General features: G+C 40.2%; 1 protein-coding gene across 4 annotated transcripts; it reads left to right on the plus strand.

Annotated features, from left to right (window-relative positions):
- Positions 1-3024: 3024 nt before the first annotated feature.
- On the plus strand, positions 3025-22769 carry TEX26 (testis expressed 26). 4 transcript variants are annotated; one of them, XM_081952702.1, is made up of 8 exons: positions 3134-3913; positions 4253-4455; positions 8190-8271; positions 11503-11665; positions 16496-16652; positions 17380-17553; positions 18863-19024; positions 22195-22769. In XM_081952702.1, the coding sequence occupies exons 2-8, from the start codon at positions 4311-4313 to the stop codon at positions 22299-22301; spliced, it is 990 nt and encodes a 329-aa protein (XP_081808828.1). In that variant the 5' UTR covers positions 3134-3913; positions 4253-4310; the 3' UTR covers positions 22302-22769. The 4 variants fall into 4 exon arrangements, with proteins under 4 accessions (XP_081808830.1, XP_081808828.1, XP_081808831.1 ...); XM_081952704.1 differs by lacking the exons at positions 3134-3913; positions 4253-4455 and adding an exon at positions 3025-3108 and having other exon boundaries at positions 8187-8271; XM_081952705.1 differs by lacking the exons at positions 3134-3913; positions 4253-4455 and adding an exon at positions 4625-4692 and having other exon boundaries at positions 8187-8271.
- The last annotated feature ends 1214 nt before the right edge of the window (positions 22770-23983 follow it).

Consider the following 23983-nt stretch of genomic DNA (forward strand, 5'->3'; position numbering starts at 1 on the left):
ATAGCGAAAACCAATCCTGGATATTTCTCTCCCATAATACACTTGTTGACAGAGGAGGGTCTGATAGATGTCAGATTAGAAAAGAGTAGGGCCAGAACCATAGTAATGATAGCAATAGTAATAATGGCAGTAATAATGTCTACATAAGAAGGTATTCCGTTTAGAAGCTGTTTCGTCTCTCATATGCAAATACCAACCACTCAGAAACCACTCCCACACCCTACATACCCTTCCTTCCAGAAGAAACAACAAAAAAGGAAAAAATCAGGATGACGATAAGAGCAACGAGTAACTGCACTGAAAAGCAAAGAAAATAGAAAACTGGACAGAGATGAGAATAACTGAAAAGGAAAGGCAAGGAAATTAAATGCTTTCAAAAGGACAAAATTCATCAAACACAAAAGTTCCTCACAAAAAACAAGAACAGTGAATATCCAGACCAACCTTCAAAATTCGAGCTTTGTAGCATAAGTCTATCGCCGCTTACACTTCAGTTCTTCCTTTGTTTTGAACATCTACTGTCCCCAACAATTTGCCAAATTCACAGGAGGAATTTACATTCGTATTGGCAATGGAATCACTTGATATTTTTAACAAATGCATTATAAAATGCAAGGGCGCTATGCATAGTTGCGCCATATACCTGTTCACTGTTTCAGCGGTACTCCGTTCCATGTTGGTGTGCTGTGTTTTTTTCTTCTAAACACAAGCATGTTCTGGCTGTTAAGTATGCTGTCTTTCTTGGTTTTTCTATGTATTTTTTTTTTTATTTCAGCTAGTTTTGAGGTTTCTTTAAGCATACAGAGATAACCCTTTATTTCTCAGTGCCCTTATTGGGGCTAATAAAAAAGTTCTTTTCTAAATTTATTATTAGGAAGATTTCTGATTAATGCATCTTTCCCCCACACCACATTATATCAATTTTCCATTGTGGATTTCTAGTGACTCTTTTTCTGTTTAAAAGTGCCCCGACTAAGAAAAATCTAAGACTGGGCAACCAGCCAACATTTGGTAATTCCCACGAGTAAAATCTTGAAAGAGTGAACTCGTATAGTAAATCTGAAAACAATTTGGCAGGATAAAAGGTTTGCATGAATGATAATAGTTTTGAATTCAGCTCAACAGATCTTGCAACTAAACAGCTATGCTACATGACCTTTCTAGCATATGAATAACTGAAAAAAGATTTTAATTATAACTTCATTTTCTAATAGAGCTTGTGTTCTTAGGTTTTAACTAAAAATTGATTTAAAAAAAAACCTAACTGCAGCATAGGCCATTTTAAGGGTTCCGGCAGATGGACACAAAGGACCTCCACTTAAAAGGCCTTGAAATAAAACAACAACTGATGGTTACTCATAGTATAAATTTGGGCACTAGAGATACTTTGCAGCAGATAATTTCTATGTGCTTCTTAGTTATCTGCCACCTCTGTCAAATAGGCTGGGTGTATATACATCCTCACATAGCACTATCCTTACAAAAATATCTCAAAGCAATTTACAAATAAGCTGGACAATAAAATCATAACTTTAAAAAATCAACCTATCCATGTAAAATAAGAGAGATGGGGATAAAAAAAAACATCATCCAACACATAGGAGGCTTGAATGAAGGTTAATGTGGGTATCTACAAATGTCAAAATTCAAAGGAGAAGTCTGGAGATTCTCATTCATCCAAGTCATAATTGTCTCGGTGCTTTTTCAAAAGGCAACTGGATCCTTTTTTTCTTGAAGAAGACATTTTGTTTCTCATCCAAGAAGCTTCATGGGTCACTCACCCCACCCCTACCACCCTGCCAGAACCAATGGAGTTGGATGAGAGCAAAAGGTCTTCCTCAAAAGAAAAAAACCCAGTTGCCTTTTGAAAGAGCACCTTTGAGATTCAGGAACTTTCCAGACCCTTCAGGTGGCCTGCCTACGAGAGCCACAAGGTGGCAGTCTAGATTGGATGCAGACAGGAAACAGAAAAAGGAGTATGCACCATTATCCTCTGCAACTTAACAGTGCATGTCTTTCTCTAAAAACTATAATGGTTCTGTAAATGCTGGTGGCTGTCATAGCTAGAGAAGCTAGTGACTACACAGCTATCCTATAAAAAGGGCAGGAGCCTGCATTGCCTGCTCACTGAAAACTTTGCTTTGATATAGCAGAATCCTAAAAAAAAAAAAGCTTGCACAAGTGGTCTATTGTAGAGCTGATGATCATAGCTTTAAACACAGCTTACATATTTGGAGTTTTTAACAGCATTCACAATTAGGAACTTGATGGATTGATTAAGTCAAAGCATTCCCCTCTCTGAGGGAGATGGATGGTTTAAAAATATGAAATATAAATAACTTGTGTGTAGAACACGACAGGGGAAACCTTTATCTATTACTCCCTAATGCAACTCCACTACTAAATTTCATATAATATACTTGAAAGGGAATTTCAAATGATACGTGTAATGACTGAAAGTGGAGAATAAACACTTGTGACCAAATACTTCATCTAATGTGAAGATTTGAAAGTGTCTATTAAGCAGCCCCCTAACTTGACCCATTTGTATCTTCTGTTGCATCTGATGAAGAAAGGGGCAGCTCAGGAAAGCTTATAACTTTTAATAAAATTTGTTGATTGAAAAAAAAATCAGATTCCTAATTTTTTTTGCACCACAGACCAACACCATCTCCTACATCTTTATCTTCAATCTTGTCATAAGTCAAAAGCACATATATTAAATTCATTGCCATAAAGGCTTGCACAGAGATGTCTTTGTAAGTTCAAGCTAGTTCATTGCTGTTTCCATACTTCCACAAAACTTTTAATCAGAAACGTCTGTAAATGAACTTTTCTATTACTGTGTTTGCATGCCAAGAAAATCTGCATTACCTATTTTCCCCCTAACATGCAGTTATTAAAGAATAAGGATCTTACTTTTTAAAAGGTGGCAACCTTAGCTTGCTAACCATATTATTACTGTATTAGATTCAATGAAGGGTTGAACTCTTTGTAATTATTGTTTTCTTAGAGGAGTGACCCAGTGGCTTCTATTCTAAATTTCTTCCCTTCACTCACCACCTAAAGGCTCAAATTCCAGAAGAGTCAGCATGTTCTTCTTTTAAAGTATCATTGAACAATTACAAAAGAAAGAACCCAGTGGAATCTCACATAACCAAGGCATTGCAAACTTAAAACATTCTCCATATAAAGTGCTACCTCTTTGCTCCTTTCCAGTTAAATAATCCCCTTTTCCCAGACAACACTCCATTCTATTTTAAACTGCCAAGAGAGTCTTTGTACTTTTATCAGATTGCTCAGACTAGGCCAGATTATGTTTGGCTACTTTTGTTGTGGGATCTATATAAAGATAAGCTCCAAAGAGAGTTTATTTGATCATAAGAAAAGGACAATTGTTAGCTACTACCCATCCCTTGTTTTGGTCCTTAGGGTCAAGCCTCTGACTGTCCACTACTATTTCTGACTATAAGTGGCTGAAAAGTTGGAAGCAGAGTTTTGTGCCACTTTCGCTAGACAGACAGTGAAAAGTAGAGCATAACATTGAAATTGGAAAAACGCCAGCACGTATCTGAGCTATAAAAATTCACTCTCTAGAAGGAAAGAAATGCAGAAAACTCCTTGAAGCCATGCAATGATTAACCTGATATTGCAGCTTATAAATAGCAGCTGTTCATGGCAGATAAGGGGGGGGGGACTCAACCACGTTTGAGGGGTGCCCCCTTTACTGCCCTCTGTCCCCCAATTTCAAAGGTTATCCTTTGTCACTAATAGGCTGCCAATCCTTTAAGGATCCATGTGTTAGTGTATTATTTCTTTCAGCATACATCCCATTCCTTTGTTTTTGCAGTCCTCCCGTCGGTCTGGAACTACTCAAACGTCAGGCAGGGAGCGCACACGACTGGGGAATAAGGTACCCCTGTCCCCTTGGTTCTTGGTTGGAATCTAGGAACCCAGTCGTCTTGGTTTAAATAACATGCTAGGGATGGTTGAGGCAAAGCAAAACTGAGCGGTGCGTTTTAGCACCATAGCGGTCAATCCCCGGCCCCTTGCCTAAGCCAGCGGGAGAAAGGTGCAGCCTGCTAACTCTCTGGGTCACAATCGCAAAACTGGTGCCTGGGCAACAGGCAGGTCTGGACGCAGGCAGGCAGGCAGGCAGGCAGCGGCGTTTATTGCGTCTCTTGCTTTGCCAGAGGCTTGGTGACAGGACAAACTCCCCGCCGTCTCCATTCCCAATTCTTCCCTGCTCCAGAGCTATTGCTTTGCGATCGGAGAGCCAGGAAGAGGCTGAGTTGAACTAACCCACCTGCATGCAGTTGCCGGAGCGCGACAAGAGCGCTCTCCTTCCCCCGATTAATGGGGCCGCCCCAGCGCCTCCCGCGTCCCTCCCCGGCGCACCACCATGGAGACCCAGGTCTGCGCGCACGGCAGCGCCGCCGCCGCCGCCGCCTGCTGGTGAGAATCCCACTCTGGAGGGAGGGGAGAAACGGGGCCTACGGAGATCCGAGCGTCTTTATCTGGAGTGGGTCTGCGCCTTGGGGAGCTGGAAGGCGCGCCCTTAAACTTTTGAGGCGGGAAAACATTGCGAAAGCGACGAAGGCTGGAGGCGACGGTCGGAATGGAACGGACTGAAATGAGACAAAGCCCCCCCCCCCAAAAAAAAACCACAATTTGTGTTTACGTTCTGCCTGGGTAGACTCTTTTGTAACATAGTTTAACAGATTAACAGAGTTGGGAGGGACCTTATAGGTCATCTAGTCCAACCCCCCAAGCAGGAGACCCTACACCATTTCTGACAAATGGCAATCCAATCTCTTCTTGAAAGTGTCAAATGATGAAGCTCCCACAACTTCCAAAGGCAACTTCTGTTCCATTGGTTGATTGTTCTCACTGTCAGAAAGTTCCTCCTTATTTCTAGGTTGAATCTCTCCTTGATCAGTTTCTATCCATTATTCTTTGACTGGCCTTTGGGTCCTTTGGAAAATAGCTTGACCCCTTTCTTCCATGGCAGCCCCTCAAATATTGGAACACTGCTATCGTGTCTCCCCTGGTCCTTCTCTTCAGTAGACTAGCCATGCCCAGTTCCTGTACTTGGATTTTAAAACAGCAACAAAACTAAATCCACAATCTTCCAATGTTCAGATACTCAGGGGCTCTGCCCTATCTCTCAGGGCAGCATTTCTCCAACCTGGCAATTTTAATTTCCCCAAATTCTGGAAGATGGTTGTCCACCCATCTTAAAATTGTCAAGTTGGAGAAATGCTGTCTCAGTGAAAGCAAAACAATGCCACTCAGCTGCTTGTTTCACAACATGTTGTGTCACAATAAGGTTAGGGTTAGGGTCATTATTCGGGGTTATTATGCTGCTTCCATCAAGCTAATTGGGATTTCACTCAATAAATTATGGTTAAAGAAAGGCCCAGAACAATGTGTGACCCTCTCTCAGTGTGGTTATACAATAGTCTTCGATTTGCAACACAATTGAGCCCCAAATTTCTGTTGCTGAGCGAGATAGTTCTTAAGTGAATTTGGTCCCCTTTTGCAACCTTTCTTGCCACAGTTGTTAATTAAATCATTGCAGTTGTTAAATTAGTAACATGGTTGAATCTGGCTTTCCCATTGAAGGTAGCAAAAGGGGATCACATGACCCCAGGACACTGCAACTCTCATAAATATGAACCAGTTGCCAAGCATCCAAATTTTAATCGCATGATTGGGGAAGTTGCAAATGTGAAAAACGATCATAAGTCACTTTTTTCAGTGCCATTGTAACATTGAACAGTCACTAAACAAATGATTGTAAGTTGACTACCTGTAGTGCAGGGATGCCAAACTCACTCCCCGCGGGCTGGACTCATCACACTCTGGCCACGCCCACCCCCAAGTTAGCGAAAAGTTATGATGTGCCAAGGGATGGCAATGTATCATCACTAGTTTGACACCCCTGCTGTACTGTAACAGGCAAGAACTAGTTCAATGTTGCCCAGCTCACCTGTGAAGCTCTCAGGTGACTTTTGAGCTACAGATGCCTGATAGGGAATGCCTCTCTATGTGCTTTTTTGAAAGGAAAGATGGAATAGATTCTTCAGTGATTTAAAACAGATATTTTAGGTGCTATTTGAAACAGCAAGAAAAAGCTGCATATTGCTGTCCGTGATTGAAGAAGAAACCCAGAAGTCTCTTAGCAGAAGACCCTTTTAAAAATAAAAAGCTCAGGAAATGGGATTTTTGAGTTCAGTACAATGGTTGTACAGTATGGACTACAGTTGAGTACAGTACAGTGGTTGTATTTATTGCATTACATTTAGAAAGGGCAGCTACCCTGTTTCCCTGAAAATAAGACCTCCCCGGATAATAAGCCCAATTGGGCTTTTGAGTGCATGCGCTAAAATAAGCCCTCCCCTCAAAATAAGCTCTCCCCCAAAATATTGCAAAACAGCAGCAGCCATGAGGTGACCACGCTCGTCACCTCCTGCACCTCAAAAATAAGAAGACTTTCCCGAAAATAAGGCCAAGTGCTTATTTTGGGGGGCAAAAGAAAATAAGACCCTGTCTTATTTTCGGGGAAACACGGTATGTAGGTGTTTCTCAATTCCTCCTGTCGGAAATGATTATAAGTATGGATAGCTCCTTCAGCAGCTGATCATTTGTGCATTTTGGTTTCTGAATAACTATGGGAGATGCAAAAACCAGGTTTGTTTTTGGCTTATAACTCAGGCTTACTAAGACACAAAAAACTTGCTCTATTGCACTGACTGGATACATACATTGGACTAAGTTAATAGTGTGTAACTTTTCCAGACTTTGTCCTTCAGAAGCATGCTGAATAGTGGGTGGGGCCAAGAAAAATATAATTTCATTTAATTCTATATAAAATTAAGAATTAGTACAGTAATATGATTGCTCCTCTGTGAAAATTTAATAATTTTCTCCTTGTGTTGCATGAACACATACAATTTTATTAGAATTGTTAAGGGTCTTTGGGTACTATTTTGAAGGCTTTGGGGATTCCAATGTAAACTCTATGAATTCCGATTGTGCACCTTTGTATAAAGTTACAATGTGATTTGTTGCGTTGAACTTAAATTATTGGGGGAATTCACCTAGGCATTGGGAGTGTCCAAATCTTGTTGATGGTTTCGAATATAATTATGTTCTAACCAAGCGTGGCTTCACAAAGAATGGCATAGTGCAATATTTGAACCAAAATATATTTTCTCGCAGTGGAGTTGAGATAGTCAACTATGAGGCCTGCATTGTAACAAGAACCTCTGGGTCTGAGTAATGCTTACAATGGAGCAAAGGTGCAAAATCGGCATTTGCCTTGTGTTCTTATAATACAGCTAACAGTTGACAGTGGAATATTTAGGAGCGAGGAAATTTCATGACTGGATTTGTTGCCCAGGTGGCATCCTATCACAGTTCCACACTGGAATTCCCTGAGCTCCTGAGAGCGACCCATTCTTTCACAAATGTTTGTAAAAGCAGTCTGCATGCCTAGGTACTTGATTTTATACACCTGTGGTCATGGAAGTGATTGGAACAAGTGATTCTGTTTATTTGGATGGGTGAGCAAATACTTTTGGCAATATAGTATATATATGAATGAATGAATGAATGAATGAATGAATGAATGAATGAATGAATGAATGAATGAATGAATGAATTTCTATCACTTTGATGAAGAGAGGAAAGCCTCTGGGGTACCGTTACTTTAAAACAGCTCAGGTAAGAAGCCTGAATGTTGTGTAGTAAAGGTTCTATAATTGCCAGTTGACTATATAGAAACAGAAAAAGAAATGCAGAAAAGAGATTGTCTTCAATTCGCTACAGTGTAAGTGGTTTTTTTTTAGAGGTGATAGATATGTTTTTACTGTTATAAGAAGTTGTTGAATTATTATTAGTAGTAAGATGAAAGTAAATAGTACCTTTGGGTGGGAGAGAAATGAACTGAATGAAAACAATAACATAGAGACAGATAACGTTATCTTTGTCTATCAGAGACCTGGACCAGATTCCCCACCCAATCTGCCCTTTACTTTCCCATGGATGGTAATTCCCATCGATGCCAAGACACTTTCAAAAGAGCTGTTGCCTAACCATCATTTTGTTCATTCTTGGTTAATAAGACAAGAAACCTTAGGGAGTATGTAAAATGTCTAGCACTTAACACATACTGTTTTTAGTAGGTAGACTAAAGTGGGATCCTTATGAATCGACAATGAAACATGATTTTGTCTTTAAAACTACAACAGACCCTGAAGCAGATTGGTAAGAATATACTAATTTAACTGATTAAAACTTTTTAATCATATTTGGTTTATTGACTTCTTTTGAAAACATTCTCATGTTCTTTTATTAATCTGTTTCTTAAAACTTTTGTGTTTTGTTTTTCTGGTAGCATATGATGCATATACAGAAAAGGAAGCTAGCTTTAAGTTTGGTTGTGTTTTATGTGCTGGAGACTATTTAGATTGAGAACAATTTTGTTTCCTTTTATTTTATCTATCTTTTCCCACAAACTAGTGTATCATTGCAATTTTCTCCCATCTTAAGCTTTTAAAGTAGGTTAAACTAATATTTCCAGAATCCAACTGACACATCCCTCATGTTTTTTTTTAGTGGGTTTAAGCCACATCCCTTTTGAAGAAAAATATGACACAATAATTCCTACTCTAACCGGTTCTGAGCAGTATCAGATTGCCATGCTCATTTTTTTTGCCAAAGATTACTCTCTCACATCTGCTGTTTGTCATGACAAATAGAGTTTATTTCAACCAAAAGTCCACATAAAATGTAATCCCCCCCCCCCGCATAAATTCAGGTTATTTTTCTGAAGCATATTTTCAATCAGAATCATTTTTCTGGAAAAGAAGCAGCTGGTTTAATTAAGTATGTAAATTACAGTATGGGTAAAGGTAAAGATTCCCCTCGCACATATATGCTAGTCATTCTCGACTCTAGGGGGCAGTGCTCATCTCTGTTTCAAAGCTGAAGAGCCAGCGCTATCTGAAGACATCTCGGTGGTCATGTGGCCGGAATGGCTAAACACCGAAGGCTCACGGAACGCTGTTACCTTCCCACTAAAGATGGTTCCTATTTTTCTAGTTGCATTTTTACATGCTTTCGAACTGCTAGGTTGGCGAAAGTTGGGACAAGTAACTATAGCTCACTCCATTACGCGGCATTGTGGATTCAAACCACCAAACTGCCAACCTTTCTGATCAATAAGCTCAGCATCTTAGCCAATGAGCCAATGCATCCCTTTGCATGTATAGAGGGCATATCAAAAACTCACAATGCCCTTCTAGTTCCTTATGACTCTGATATTATTGGAAATAGTCCTTACTCCTTAGTGGAACATATTTTGTTTGGGGTTGACAATTTTTTAGTCAGGAATGTTGATTCTATACTTCCTCTTGAGGCAGAAACATCCTAGTTTATAAATTTTTCATGATACACATTTGCAGAATCTGGACCACCTTATTTTCATGTAATATGCCATTGCAAATAGCATTAGCTAAATTTTTAACATTCAGCCCAAATAATTTTTGATTACCGTGAATTGGTATTAAGTATATAGTATTTTCATATGTATTGCAAATATGTACAGGTATAAGAAGCATTGTAATATCATACAAACTTTACAGTATATTCACAGGTTTACCAATTTCCCAAGTGGTCAAAAGTCCAAAATATGGACTATTTGGATTTATTTCTTTTGGAAAAGAGAAATATTTATGCATATAAATAGAGCATAAATAAATCAAGTAGGATAACCAGTCCTAAATTAGTTTTCTAGAAGATATATATTCCATGAAAATATGCTTTTAGCCTTCAACTAATTCTCTGCCAGTTTGAAGATTTTGTTACTATATCGGGTATTATTGATTGAAAGACAGAAAGACAGGCGAAAGGCTATTTTATTGCTATCTTTTTGACCTCATAGATAAGATGTCCTTGTATCTTAATGGCTATTCACACCCCAGAGAACGCTGTTTCAATAAATTATCTGTTACCAAGTGGAAACCATAGAATAAATCTACTACTGTACTGACCATTCTCCGCCTTTAAGAAATTCACAAGACAACATCCATTGTTGTAATATGTTTTTCCTATTGAAACTCTGTGTCAACAAAATTACAATTTTTTAATTTCAAGGCTGGCTACAAAAAAATTAAAAGCATAGCTGTATTTATGTAGCGATCACTAAACCAAGATCTAGGGTTTACTAAATAAGACCAGTTCAACACAATGCTGAATTAGATGGAAACAGCCTGTATAATGGCTTAGCATTATATACAGTCCAAATATTACGTATCCTTTGAATGCAGATCTTATGATCCATACGTGATATGGATCTGCTATAGAAGAGAGAAAGAATGGTTTACCGGTAGGCCTATCCTGCCAATCACACGTTTTCCTAAAGAATGTATCAAGATACCTCTGAATGGGCCAGAGGTTTATTTAGTCTAGCACTTTCCACCCTACTCCACCTTTTGCACTGTATAAATCACGGGTGTCAAACTCACAGCCATGTTGCTATCAACGTGGCATTTCGTGATATTTTTTCCTTTGCAGAGCTGGGGTGGGCGTGGCCTGCACGTGATGCATCCAGCCCGTGGGCTGTCAGTTTGACACCCCTGGTATAAATAGTTCCTTTTATCAGTCTTGAATATTATTGCAATTAGTTTCATGGGTCTGTCCATGTTCTAACAGCTCCTCCTTTTTACAGCATACAATTTTATAGACTACAGTTTTCTTACTTGCGTTAATCTCAAATAAAAAGCCCCAGTTATTGTCATCCTTTCATAGTCTGTATTTAATAATTCTCACAGAATTTGATTCTCAGCTGATGTCAGGGTAGTTGTGATGGTGTTATATTCCCTGGGTAATGGCCATCTGGTTTGCCAATATTTCATCATTTAGCCCAGCTGCCCGTGGCTGTACTGAGTGGGAAATCCCAAAATACCAGCAGAGTTAGGTTGGGGAATGCTAATGAAGACAATAACAAACTAGATAAATTTAGCCAGCTGACTTCAGCCTTCTTTTGAGGCCATTTTTCACCCTCCGGAGGGTGAAAAACTGACCTATGGACAAACCGGAAGTCACCATTCCTGAACTTCCAGTTTCCCCGTAAGTCCGTTTTTTGCCCTCCAGGGGGGGGGGGCTGTTTTCTCCCTTCCCAGGCTCCTAGAAAGCCTCTGGAGCCTGCGGAAGGCGAAAAAACGCGCCAAAAGCATGGGGTGTAGGTTTGTTGGTCATGGGTGCATGCGTGTGCGCGGGAGAGGTCACGCACATAGTATTATGGGTGGCACAACTCCCCCTGCACTCCCCCCACTTTTGGCACGGGAGCCAAAAAAGGTTAGCCATCACTGATATATAGATACACTTTATTGAGAAGAGACATCGAGTAGAATTAGAGATAGCTGCAGGTTCAGGTAGTTCAGAGACAAAAGGTGTGTGGTTGCCTTTTCATAGCCATTGTCTTGTTTCTTGCAGTGCCAGAGCCGGGACAGGACACGTCATTCCCTTTCAAGTAGATGAACCAACTGCAAAAAGCATCTACAGAGATGAATTCTGCTGGAAGCCATATTCCAAGGCAGAGCCTATAACAAATGGCTTTGTGACAGTAAAGGACAGGAACAATCCTCAGCCTGGAGAAGTAGAGTTCAATTTATTGCTATTTCAAGAATACGTCCTACTTATGTTTCCTATTTTAATTCTTTGATGATTTTGGATATATGATAACTTGGTTTTGAAATCATTGTTCAAAGATGATATTGTGGGAAAGGAAAGGTTTAGTTATAAGAAATACCTACTGTATTTTTCGGAGTATAAGACGCACCAAGGTTTTGAAGACGCAAATTTAAAAAAAGTTTTTGCACTCTGCAAACCTCCCAAAAACGGCCCATTTTTTGCGAAAATGGGCCCGTTTCCCCCCCCCCAAAAAAGGGTATGTCTAGCCTTTAAGAGCTTGCAGAGTACTCCGGGGGGGGGGGTAACGAGCAAAAAATAGCCCGTTTTTTGTCCAAAAAAGGCATGAATAGCCTTTAGGGGGTAAAATTGAGCAAAAATCAGGTAAATTGTTTGCTCATTTCTGCCCTCCCCAGCCCCCAGGAGCACTCTGAAAGCTTCCTAGAGGCTATGCACGGCCATTTTGGTGAAGGGGCGGAGTTTCAGGAGGCAAAAAATGCTGTATTCAGTGTATAAGACGCACCCAGATTTTCAGCCTCTTTTTTGAGGGAAAAAGATGTGACTTATACTCCGAAAAATACGGTAATAGAGTTGTGAAATGCATTTGAAATGTCAAAGCATCTTTCTTTGAAGTGTTAAAACAGCTGGATCTACTTGCAGGCCAGGCTTCAAATACTTTCTTGTTTTCTGCACTTAAATTTGCACCTGCAGACATCATTTCCACTGAACTGAAAAGTGCCAGTAGAGTGAAGTGGCTGTATACACACATCCATCCACACCTAGAGATGTGAACAATATGCAAAGCAGCGATGTGAGCCTTGCAAAGGATGCAGCTATTTTAATAGTGTGCTCCACTCTTGCTATTATGCTTTGCATAGAATGTATTTTATTGCTTTGCATTGCCTGAATTTTGCATTCAATTTTATATGTATTTATTTATCACTGAGTTTTATGGAATCTAATGATATTTCCATCAAGTATGAAGCCTTCAGTCCCAATTAGGATTACACTCGGGAGGGTATGTGCGTTAAAAACCTTTCTCCAGTCAAACTTTACTGTTTTTAAACAAAAAAATGATATGCAGAGCCAGCTAAGTGTTTAGCATTATTTATGGCAAGTCTAATTACAACCATTTGAAGTTTTTTAAAAAAAAAAAATTATTTCCAAACATACAAATACAAAAATCTTAGACATAGACTACATTTACACAACACATTGGAACTTCGTTTTCCTTCTTATAGCAGTTTCAAATCGGTACAATTATCTTTATGCGGTTTCCCCTTCTAATATCTTTCACTTAAATTTCACTGTTTTTAAACCTCTTATTTTGTTATCTTTTGCTTATCTATCTAGTATATTGGCTGTTTACCTCTGCTAAATTTAGTTTCTCTTTAGTAGATAGATAGATAGATAGATAGATAGATAGATAGATAGATAGATAGGTATAGGTATAGGTATAGGTATAGGTATAGGTATAGGTATAGGTATAGGTATAGGTATAGGTATAGGTATAGATGATATAGATATAGATATAGATATATAGATAGATAGATAGATAGATAGATAGATAGATAGATAGATAGATAGATGATATAGATATAGATATACGTAGATATAGATATATATGACAATTCTCCTTAACTTCTAGTTTTCAACTTTGTTAGATTCTTTCATTAATCTTTGTTTCTTTCCTCCAACCACCTATACCAGTGGTGGGCAACCTTTTTTTTCAACTGAGCCAAATCTCGCCAAAACCACGATTGAAATTTATTTTGAGAGCCACATTTTTAAAACCGAAAATACATAGGATGGTACACTGTTTTTAGTTTCAATAAACTCTGGCATTTGAAGCACGCAAGTCTTAAAGCTGTCAAGTTACAAGATCCTTGCATCCCTAACCCTTTAGGAAAAAACCCCCAAGGGGTCTTCAAACCTGACAGCTTTAAGACTTGTGGACTTCAACTCCCAGAATTCCTCCTCCAGTCATGTTGGCTCAGAAACTCTGGCATTGAAGCATGCAAGTCTTAAAGCTGTCAAGTTGCAAGACCCTTGCACCCCTAACCCTTTAGAAAAAAAACCCAGGGTCTTCAAACCTGACAGCTTGAAGACTTGTGGACTTCAACTCCCAGAAATCTGAGAATTGAAGTCCACCAAGGGCATCAATCATATTAGCCCAGGGATCTGCAAAATTGGCTCTTAAGACTGGTGGACTTCAACTCCCAGAATTCTGAGAGTTGAAGTCCACCAAGGGCATCAATCATATTAGCCCAGGCAGGGATCTGCAAAATTGGCTCTTAAGACTGGTGGACTTCAACTCCCAGAATTCTGAGAATTGAAGTCCACCAGTCTTAAAACAGCCAACTTTGCAGACCTCTGTGTTAGCCCAAAGCCTGGCGCTGGGCGGGCCTTGCTCCCCCATTGGTGGAGCCCCAGGAAGCGAGGAGGGAGAAAAAGAGATGGAGGCCAAGGAGCTTCTCCCCCCCCGCAAAAATCTTATCAGGGAGCCGGCGGGCAGTAGCAAATTAGCTGATCACGCGGCGTGATCGGCTAATTTGCTACTGCCCGCCCGGCTCCCCGGTTAGATTTTTGCTGGGAGGAGGCGGGGGGAAGCTCCTTAGCCTCCGTTTCTTTTTCTGCCTCCTCGCTTCTCGTCCCCGCCCGACTTCAGGATCCTCCCTAATCATTGTGGGTTGAAAAGAAAAAAGGGAAAGAGGCGCTTGTTTTGAAGTGCCCGAGAGGAGGGAGGGGAGCGGGCACCCGGCACACAGAAGAGCCCCATTAAAGTGTGTAAAGAGCCGCATGTGGCTCGCGAGCCACGGCTTGCCGACCACTGACCTATACCATTTTTCCCATGTCCGATAATATTCTGTCTCTTCCTTTCCCTGAATTTTTTTTGTTAACTTGTCCATTTCGGCACAGTCCACAATCTTTCTTATTATTTCGTCCTCGTTTGTTATCAATTTATTTTTCCATTTCTGAGCGAAAGCAATCCTCGCCGCCTTGCAGAATTAAATACGAAGTCTCTTTTTTATATTTGGTCGTCATTATTCCTAGTAGGAACATCTCTGGTTTCCAGTCAATTTGGAGTTTTGAAGTTTTGATGATGCTGAACAAAAAGATTTATGACCACTTCCCCCTCCCCCCCCCAAAGTGATGTATTTATAACCTTTCCTGCCGGTTTCCCTAGAAAATCAATGGGAAAGCTGACAGGGAAGGTCACTGGGTTAAGCCTCCCTCCCCAGCCTTTCTTCACTTGCATCCACTGCATTCCCCTTCACTTGCACACACCCGTGCCCTCTTTCCACAGCCTGCCTTTACTTGAATACACAGATGCCTGCACTCCACATCCTCTTTCCATGGCCTCACTGCAATTATACATCCTGCATTGTCTTTTCTTGGTCTCCCTCAATTGACCCCACATTCTTTCCATGGACTTCCTGTGATCTCACATGTGCATATACTCCATGTTGTTTCCTGGCCTGTCTGTGATCGCACACATCCCACACACTCTTTCCCTGGCTTTCCTATGATTACAAACATGCATGAAACCTGTACCAGAGATGGTATTCACCCGGTTCTCTTCAGTTCGGGCAAACCAGTAGCGGCGGCTGCAGGAGGCTCCACCCACCCGCCCCGACATAATGTGTGAGCACTGCGTGTGCGCAGAAGGCGGTGCGCATGTGCAGACACGCCGCACATGCTCACATTTGCGAACTGGTAGGGAAGGTAGGTGAATCCCACTGCTGACCTGTACCCTTTTTCTTGTGATTGCACACAGTCTGCATGATCTTTCCATGGCCTCTCTGAGATTGCATGCACACTATGCCCGTTTTTCTTGTCCTCCCTGCAATTGCACACATGTGCACATATAACCCACATCCTCCCTGCAATTGCATGCACGCAGATCTCTCATTTCCTGGCGTTTCTGAGCTCACATCACACCAGGCATCCTTTCTCTGACTTGTGTGCGATCTGTTCTAGGCCTCCCTGCCCCCTGCTCCCCAGAGTCCTTCCTGGGCAATTCCTCCGCTTTCCACATAATGATCCACATGCCTTGGATTATAACAGCAACTGGGACATCCTGGATTGCCATTTCTGAGTGATGTAGTCACATGATATCATACTTCACAGTCACATTGCTTAGCAATGGCAAATCCCTTTCCAATAGCTGGTGTAACTCAAAGATTATCTATAATGCTGAATATGTACCCATGCAATTGTTCACTAATTATTTTACTGGAGTACAAAATTGTATTTGTGGTTTCACGGTATACAGGTATACATGGTGTATGAAAATTTCCCCAAAGGAGATAGGGGCAGTTGTAGAGTTTAAGTAGGGCAGGAAAGCTTTTTAGAAATAAGATTATCTGCCTAAAGAAAAATTTCAGTGGCCTGAAATTGCTATTCCAATACATATGTGCTCAATTGATGATGATGATGATGTTATCCATTCAACCGCGTCCGACTCCTGGCGATTCTGTGGGCCAGGTGTCTCCACGGTTTCCAATCATGCATTGCTTCTTTCAGTTGCTCTATGCTCCTGCTGGTGTCAGCTTTGATGGTGTCCATCCACCATGTTCTTTGGTGGCTTTTTTTTTAATATTACTGATAAACATTTAAAACAAGCAGTTCAGAGCTATGGAAGGTATAAATAATATTTATGATCACAGGCATCTTTTACAAAGATCACAAACATTTAAATTGCTTTTAAAAGTCATAATTGAAAGTACATTTGGATGGATTCTTTTTTTTAAAAAAAGTTTTTGTTCTTTATCATTTTCTTCTTCCCGTTTTTTAGCGTTTCCTGATATGGCAACTGCCTCGCGAAGAAGCAGCATTGCCTACAGATAGCTTTTCACCATGGACAAAACCTTTTAGTAAACAAGATTTGGAGGAAGTACTAAAGAAGCAGTACAAAACAGTATACACGAGAGATTATTTAGGAATGCAACCAGGTGAGCGTTGTGGCTTTCCTTCCTTCCTTCTCTTGAAATATGTAATGAAGTGCACATGAAAAGTTTTGACTGAAAGCTGAAAACATCCCCCCAAAAACATTCTGATTATAAAAAGAGATTATAAAAAGAGGAGATTATAAAAGTAACCACACACAGAACCCCAACCTTGGAGAACATGGAAAATAGAGTTCTTTGGACAAAGTCATGCATTGAACATTTATATAGTGAATTTGTGGTGAACTACATGTGGGGTATTTGGTAAGGTACCACTGGAGAATCCTATCGATTCTCCCAAACCCGTTAGCTCTGACTGCAAGCCGACAGTGAACCGGTCGTCTGTTTCTGTGAAAGTGGGTCCACCCCGGGTTATACTGACCTTTATTTCTGCTTCTGAAGCTCAGTTGATCAGTGGCAGCAGATTGAATTGCCGCCCCTCAGCTGTTTTCCTTGCTCCTTTCCTCGTTTGCGATGCGGAAGTTCAATTTTTGCTAAACTTCGCACGCGCGAAACGCGGAGGAAGCGAACCGGTTGTTCAGCCGGTAGGAACCCACCCCTTTAAGGTACCATCCTTCAATTTGAGCCCTGGTGAGATTAGTAGGATTTACTCTCAAGTGCATTTAAGACTGCAATCAAAATAATTTCCCGCTGCTTGCTTTTCACTTGATACCCCTTCCCCATTCCTTTCACAATAATTCTTTTTTTTTTACGTGTTATTTAATCTTTTCAGGTACTCCAAGGGATTATGATGTTCCCCCTCCAGATTGGAAAACATTAATCCCAAAGCCACCAGATACTGAAGTCAGGCGCCATTATCAGCCACAAGTCCGTGCACCCGAATTAATGGATTTCACTTGGAAATATGGGTGTAATGCAAAACGTAAAATTCCCATCAAAGGTGCTGGTAAGCTGTGTTTTTCTACAGCTGAACTATAGAGTTCCATAAATTAACTATGCAGATTTTTCTTTCCAGCTTTCAATGATCACAAATGTGGTGGACAATGAACTTCACTAGAATAGACAAGATTTTTTAGGCCAATGTTCAGCATCTATAACCTAGGTAGTTCTTTCATTAAATTCCATGGACTCTGCATGAGCCATTTTGTCCCTTATTGTAATAAAAAAAGAGAGAAATGAGGTTGTATTCAGATTTCTTACCAAATTTCAGAAGAAAAAGTGCTGTGGGGAGAGGCATATGTGCTCCAGCTCTGAGCTAAAGAATACTAGTCACCATAATGTGCAAGTATTCCCACTCTCCTAGCAGAAGATCACCAGTCCACCATGTTGCTCCTCATGCTCCCAGGCATCCTCTCTTTGGATTACTCTAAGAGTATCAATCTTAAGGAATCTGAAGTAGCACTCTGTTCATTTTCTCAATGGACAAGTACAATTTTAGATTCCCACATATTCAAGGCCTATAATTGTAAGAGAACAGAGAGTGTATGGCAGTGGTGGGTTTCAAAAATTTTAGAACCTCTTCTGTAGGTGTGGCCTGCTTTGTGGGAGTGGCTTGCTGGCCATGTGACCAGGTGGGAGTGGCTTGCCGGCCATGTGACTGGGTGGGAGTGGCTTGCCAGCCATGTGACTGGGTGGGCGTGGCCAACTTGTAAAATGTGGTGAAACTCACTTAACAACGCTCTTGCTTAGCAACCAAAATGTTGGCTCAGAAACTCTGGCATTTGAAGCACGCAAGTCTTAAAGCTGTCATTACAAGACCCTTGCACCCCTAACCCTTTAGGAAAAAAAACCTCAGGGGTGTTCAAACTTGACAGCTTTAAGACTTGTGGACTTCAACTCCCAGAATTTCTCCTCCAGTCATGTTGGCTCAGGAACTCTGGCATTGAAGTGTGCAAGTCTTAAAGCTGTCAAGTTACAAGACCCTTGCACCCCAAACCCTTTAGAAAAAAACCCCCAGGGGTGTTCAAACTTGACAGCTTTAAGATTTGTGGACTTCAACTCCCAGAATTCCTCCTCTCACTCTTCATCTTGATGTGCGGACGGGTGGGGGGAGGGAGCTGGAACCAGTTCTAAACGGCACTGTAGATTTATGGAACCTTTTCTATAGAAGAGGTTAGAACTGGCAGGAACTCACCCCTGGTGCATGGGCAACAACATGCCACTTCTTATGAAGGAGGAAAGAGTTTAAAAAGTGGACAATACTCACTTTTGTTGAATTCTAGTTTGACATGACTGTTACTGCTTTGCCTGCACAGTGCCTTCAATGACAATTGCTCAGATCTGGAATCATGAACATAGCAAACATCTGTCCACCTATCAGAAGGATTTTGGAAATGATTATCTTGATATCCTATCAGTTCTAAATTCTGTAGATCCAGAAGAAATTAAAGAATATGTGGAAAGAGCTCCTAAACCAGGTAGATGATTGCTGGGGTGGGTGTGTGATTTGTATAGGACGTCATAATGTTGCATATGATAAGACTTTGTGATTATCCTTTCTATCTACATAGTAGTATAGCCTTTATTGTCATTGTACATCATGTATTCAATGAAATTTGTTTTAGCCCCACTAGTACAATGGTTTAAGGTTTAAGTTTTAAGTTTTATTTAATTTATAGACCGCCCCCTCTCCCCGTAGGGACTCGGGGCGGTGTACAGATCGTTCATAATCAAAACAACAAAAACATAACATAAGACATTGAACAAAAACAACACACACATACTGTCTGTATATAAGACCCCAAAACCAATTTAAATAATTAAAAACAATTTTAAAACCCGTTTAAAACCCCAATATAAAATTTAAAAAGCCATCTAGGAAAGTTAGTGATAGATGTTCCCTTTGTAAATACAATTACGATTATAATTAGGCCAGACCAGCTACTCGAAACAGGTGGGTCTTGAGTTTCTTGCGGAAGGAGCGGAGATCAGAGGTGGTTCTAATATCGGGGGGGAGGTCGTTCCAGAGGGTTGGGCCCATCACAGAGAAGGCCCTACTCCTAGGCACCGCCCGCCCGCACTGTTTAGCGGAAGGAACCCGGAGGAGACCCTCTCTGTGAGAGCGGATTGGTCGCAGGGATGTATGGGGTAGAATGCGATCCCGCAGATAACTAGGTCCCGAGCCATGGAGCGCTTTGAAGATGACAATCAACACCTTGAAACGCACCCGAAAAGCCACAGGTAGCCAGTGCAGCTCACGCAGGAAAGGTGTTACATGGGCGTACCTAGTACTCCCCATAATAAACCGCGCGGCTGCATTCTGAACTAGCTGGAGCCTTCGGGTGCATCTCAAGGGGAGCCCCATGTAGAGAGCGTTACAGTAATCAAGGCAAGAAGTCACTAGGGCATGAGTGACTGTGCAAAGGGCGTCCCGCTCTAGTAAGGGGCGCAATTGGCGCACCAGGCGAACCTGGTGGAACGCCCCCCTAGCCACGGCCGTCACATCACAATCCATGATAAAAATATAAACGGCCGTCACATGACAATCCATGACAAAAATATAAACAACATAAATAGTATAAAAAATAATCCCTATTCCAGTAAGGTGGGGGGAAAAGAAAGAAAAGAAAAACTAGTCATAGATTGCCACGCATGTGTGGAGTGATTGTGATTGTGTTTAAGAGTCTGACAGTCTTATCCAATCTTTAGTAACTCCCTGTGGGTATAGAGTAGTTTTTGCCTAGACAGTCCACTGTCCACCAGGAGTTCAAAGCCGCAGCGTCTACGCGTGCAGCCATCTTGGATTCTTGAAAACTTACATGGTAAGTTTTTTATGTGTTCCATTTTGCAAAGTTTCTTTCAAGACCTGGATCTGTTGCCTACCTAAATAAACCTAAAACATACAAAGTAGGAGTCAAGAATCTTTTAAGGACTAGGGGAGACATGATAGCAGTGTTCCAATATCTCAGGAGTTGCCACAAAGAAGAGGGAGTCAAACTATTCTCCAAGGCACCTAAGGGTAGAACAAGAAGCAATGGGTGGAAACTAATCAAGGAGAGAAGCAACTTAGAACTGAGGAGAAATTTCCTGACAGTTAGAACAATTAATCAGTGGAACAACTTGCCTCCAGAAGTTGTGAATGCCCCAACACTGGAAGTCTTTAAGAAGATGTTGGATAGCCATTTATCTGAAACGGTATACGGTTTCCTGCCTAGGCAGGGGGTTGGACTAGAAGACTTCCAAGGTCCCTTCCAACTCTGCTGTTGTATTGCATTGTATTGTATTGTATTGTGATATGGCAGACACCATGACCCAACAAATGAATATTATGAGTGTTATAAAAGGTAACGCATTTATATTAAAAACTATTCACCTCTATTCATATAAAGTGATGTGAGGCATCAGAATTTAGATTTTAAAAGTTATTGGCTTAAAGAAATGTTTCAGTTTGGATTTCGCGGCTGTCACGTGGGTTGTTTGGGAATGAGTTAACCATCTTCAAGCACAAAATTATTACTCCTAGTATACTTGAGTAAGACTTCTAATTATTCATATTAATTCATCTCTAAGATCTTAGAGATCTTTTGTGGAAATGAAAAACAACATTAGCATCTGGATCAATTGATACATATAAGTCAGTAGAATCATCTGACCTTAGAGGAGACCTTGGTAGCCAACTGAACAGATAGAAGCAGAAGTGGAAAGCAGATCCTGTTTGGAAGTATGGATGTCTGCATGCCTGACAATCAGAAGCCCATTGGTGTATATGAAGAAAAGAGTATTAATTCGAGAAGTATTATTGTATTATAGGGTCCTAGACCTTATTGGGATACGGTGGCTCAATGGCTAAGACATTGAGCTTGTCGATCAGAAAGGTTGACAGTTCGGTGGTTTGAATCCCTAGCGCCACATAATGGAGTGAGCTCCCATTACTTGTCCCAGCTTCTGCCAACCTAGCAGTTCGAAAGCATGTAAAAATGCAAATAGAAAAATAGGGACCACCTTTGGTGGGAAGGTAACAGCGTTCTGTGTGCCTTTGGCATTTAGTCATGCTAGCCACATGACCACGGAGACGACTTCAGACAGCGCTGGCTCTTCGTCTTTGAAACGGAGATGAGCACTGCCCCCTAGAGTCAGGAACGACTAGCATATATGTGCAAGGGGAACCCTTACCTTTACCTTTAAACCTTATTGAGACTTAAAGCTTTTAAATTACAGAAATTTGGGCAGCTAGTGTGTGTCGTGGGAAGGCAGGGAATAATGGGCAATGTAGTGAATGTGGGAATGCAATTTTATAATTTTAGCCCTTTTCTACTTCGGGTTAAATGAAAACTGTCCAACTAATTTGCTTTTAATAGAAACCTCATATTGTGAAAAATACCATGATTTGAGGAATAATTTTTATATATATCACAAGAAAAAAACGTTAATCCCTTTCTAATTATTAATTCTTGTCAAAAACCTCCTTGGTAATTTGCATTTTAAAAAAAGATTATTATGCATTACATACAGAGAGTTATTTTAGTGTGACGTCTAGGTAAATCTTGTGGACAACCAAACCATTCTCTGAATTGGAAATAATTAATGGTATATATTTTGTCTGGCTCTTCAGATGTAAGTGATAAACCTCCTTTCCATTTTTCTCCAGAAAAAATAATTCTTCAGAATTTCCTTGATAGAGTCAGTGGAGACAAAATATTACAAAGATCTTCCTCATCAAAGAAGTCAGAAGAAAATCCAATCAGATGTGTCTGATACTTTTCAGAAGAAAATCCATCAAAATGGGAAGGTGGCTGATTCAAAATGCAATATCCTTGTGATCTGTCTTAATAGTAAACCATTTGAAGACTATATTTACTTTTCTTATACTTGAGAGTTTCTTTAGAAATCTTGAAAGACTGCAGTGGCACTACTAATTCCCTAGCACTGACAATATAGTGTGAATTGAAGCAGTGTTCAGTTATTATTACCTAAGATGTGGCATGCTTGATATATTGCAAATCAAAACTCTTAATCCATTCCAGTTGCACTGGAGATTGATTTTCATCCTGTTGTGAGATTACATTAATTACATTCATCAGTTATATTAATTACGCACCATTGTTTGACTTGCTGCAGTTTTGAGAAATTTTTTAAATAAAGATTTTACACACACACACACACACACACACACACACATTTATTTTTGCTTAAATGTACCGACACAACGATCAAACATTTTAATTGGACTCTAACCTTACAAATTTAATAAATGGATGAGTTTTAGTTGACAAATTGCCTCTTCTTTTTTTCTTTGCAACCTGATGCCTTCCAATTTTGTTAGGGTTGCACCCCCTAGAACACCCAGCCAAAACAGTGATGCCAAAACAGTTGAAAATGCCCAAAAGGCAAAATTAAACAATTGCATTTGCATAGGTAAAATATATATATAGGCACAATTAAATAATTACATTTGCACAAGTAAAAGTGGGAGATTTCATCTTAAAAGAGTCATCTCGGAGTATGAAAAAAACTGAATGCCATAAGAGTTTTTGTCATTGCAAAACTATTTTTATCTAGCATTAGGTATTTACATATTTTCTGTGAACATTTCTCTGGCTAAACATTAACTTTTGATCAACTAAACATTCCATTTTAATTAATCAACTATAGTTGCAAGATTTTCATTCTTCAATTTATTTCTTTGAAGCCATATATTTACATATTAATTATGTTTATTGCTTTATAAATTAATCTGGTCAGAAACAAACAAACAAAAAAAAACCCAAGACAACCTCATTAGAAAATAATTCTGTTGTATATGTTTATTTTATATTATTTTCAATCAATTCAGCACTTATCTACATTGAAAACCACAAATACATCCAAGGCTACGGAACAAAGTTAGAGGGGGAATTTAAGGCTAATCATTTGCACACTTATTTGGAAATAAGTCTGCCATTAGAAATCTAAGACCCTTGACATCATGATAGCATATATAATATTCCTGCTGTGCTTCATAACAGCCTAATCAAAACATATGCAAATTAGAATGTTTATGAAAACACTTATTTCCAGATACAGCTGAGTATGTGTCTAGGGATAGGGGAGGATAAAAATATAATGCTCTGCTCTTTAGTGAAATCATATAGAAGTGCACGGAATTAAATACAAGGAGGAAGCTAATGCAGCTGCTTTAATGCAATGCAAGAGGGACAATAGCCAGTTGTTTTAATACATTTAGGAAAGCTGCTTTGGTGCAACATGCTCCCTTCAAATGTTTTACGTAGCTCTAGAATTAGTGCAAACCTAGCATACTATAACCCAGGCCTGTCAAACTGGGGCCCTTGGGCTGGATGCATCACGTGCAGGCCACGCCCACCCCACTTCCGTAAAGGCAAAAAACTTCACTATACATCACATGACGCCATTGAGCTTGACACCTGTGATATAACCTG

This window comes from Natrix helvetica (genome assembly GCF_964273705.1).
Source record: "Natrix helvetica genome assembly, chromosome: 4".
Taxonomy (NCBI): domain Eukaryota; kingdom Metazoa; phylum Chordata; class Lepidosauria; order Squamata; family Natricidae; genus Natrix; species Natrix helvetica.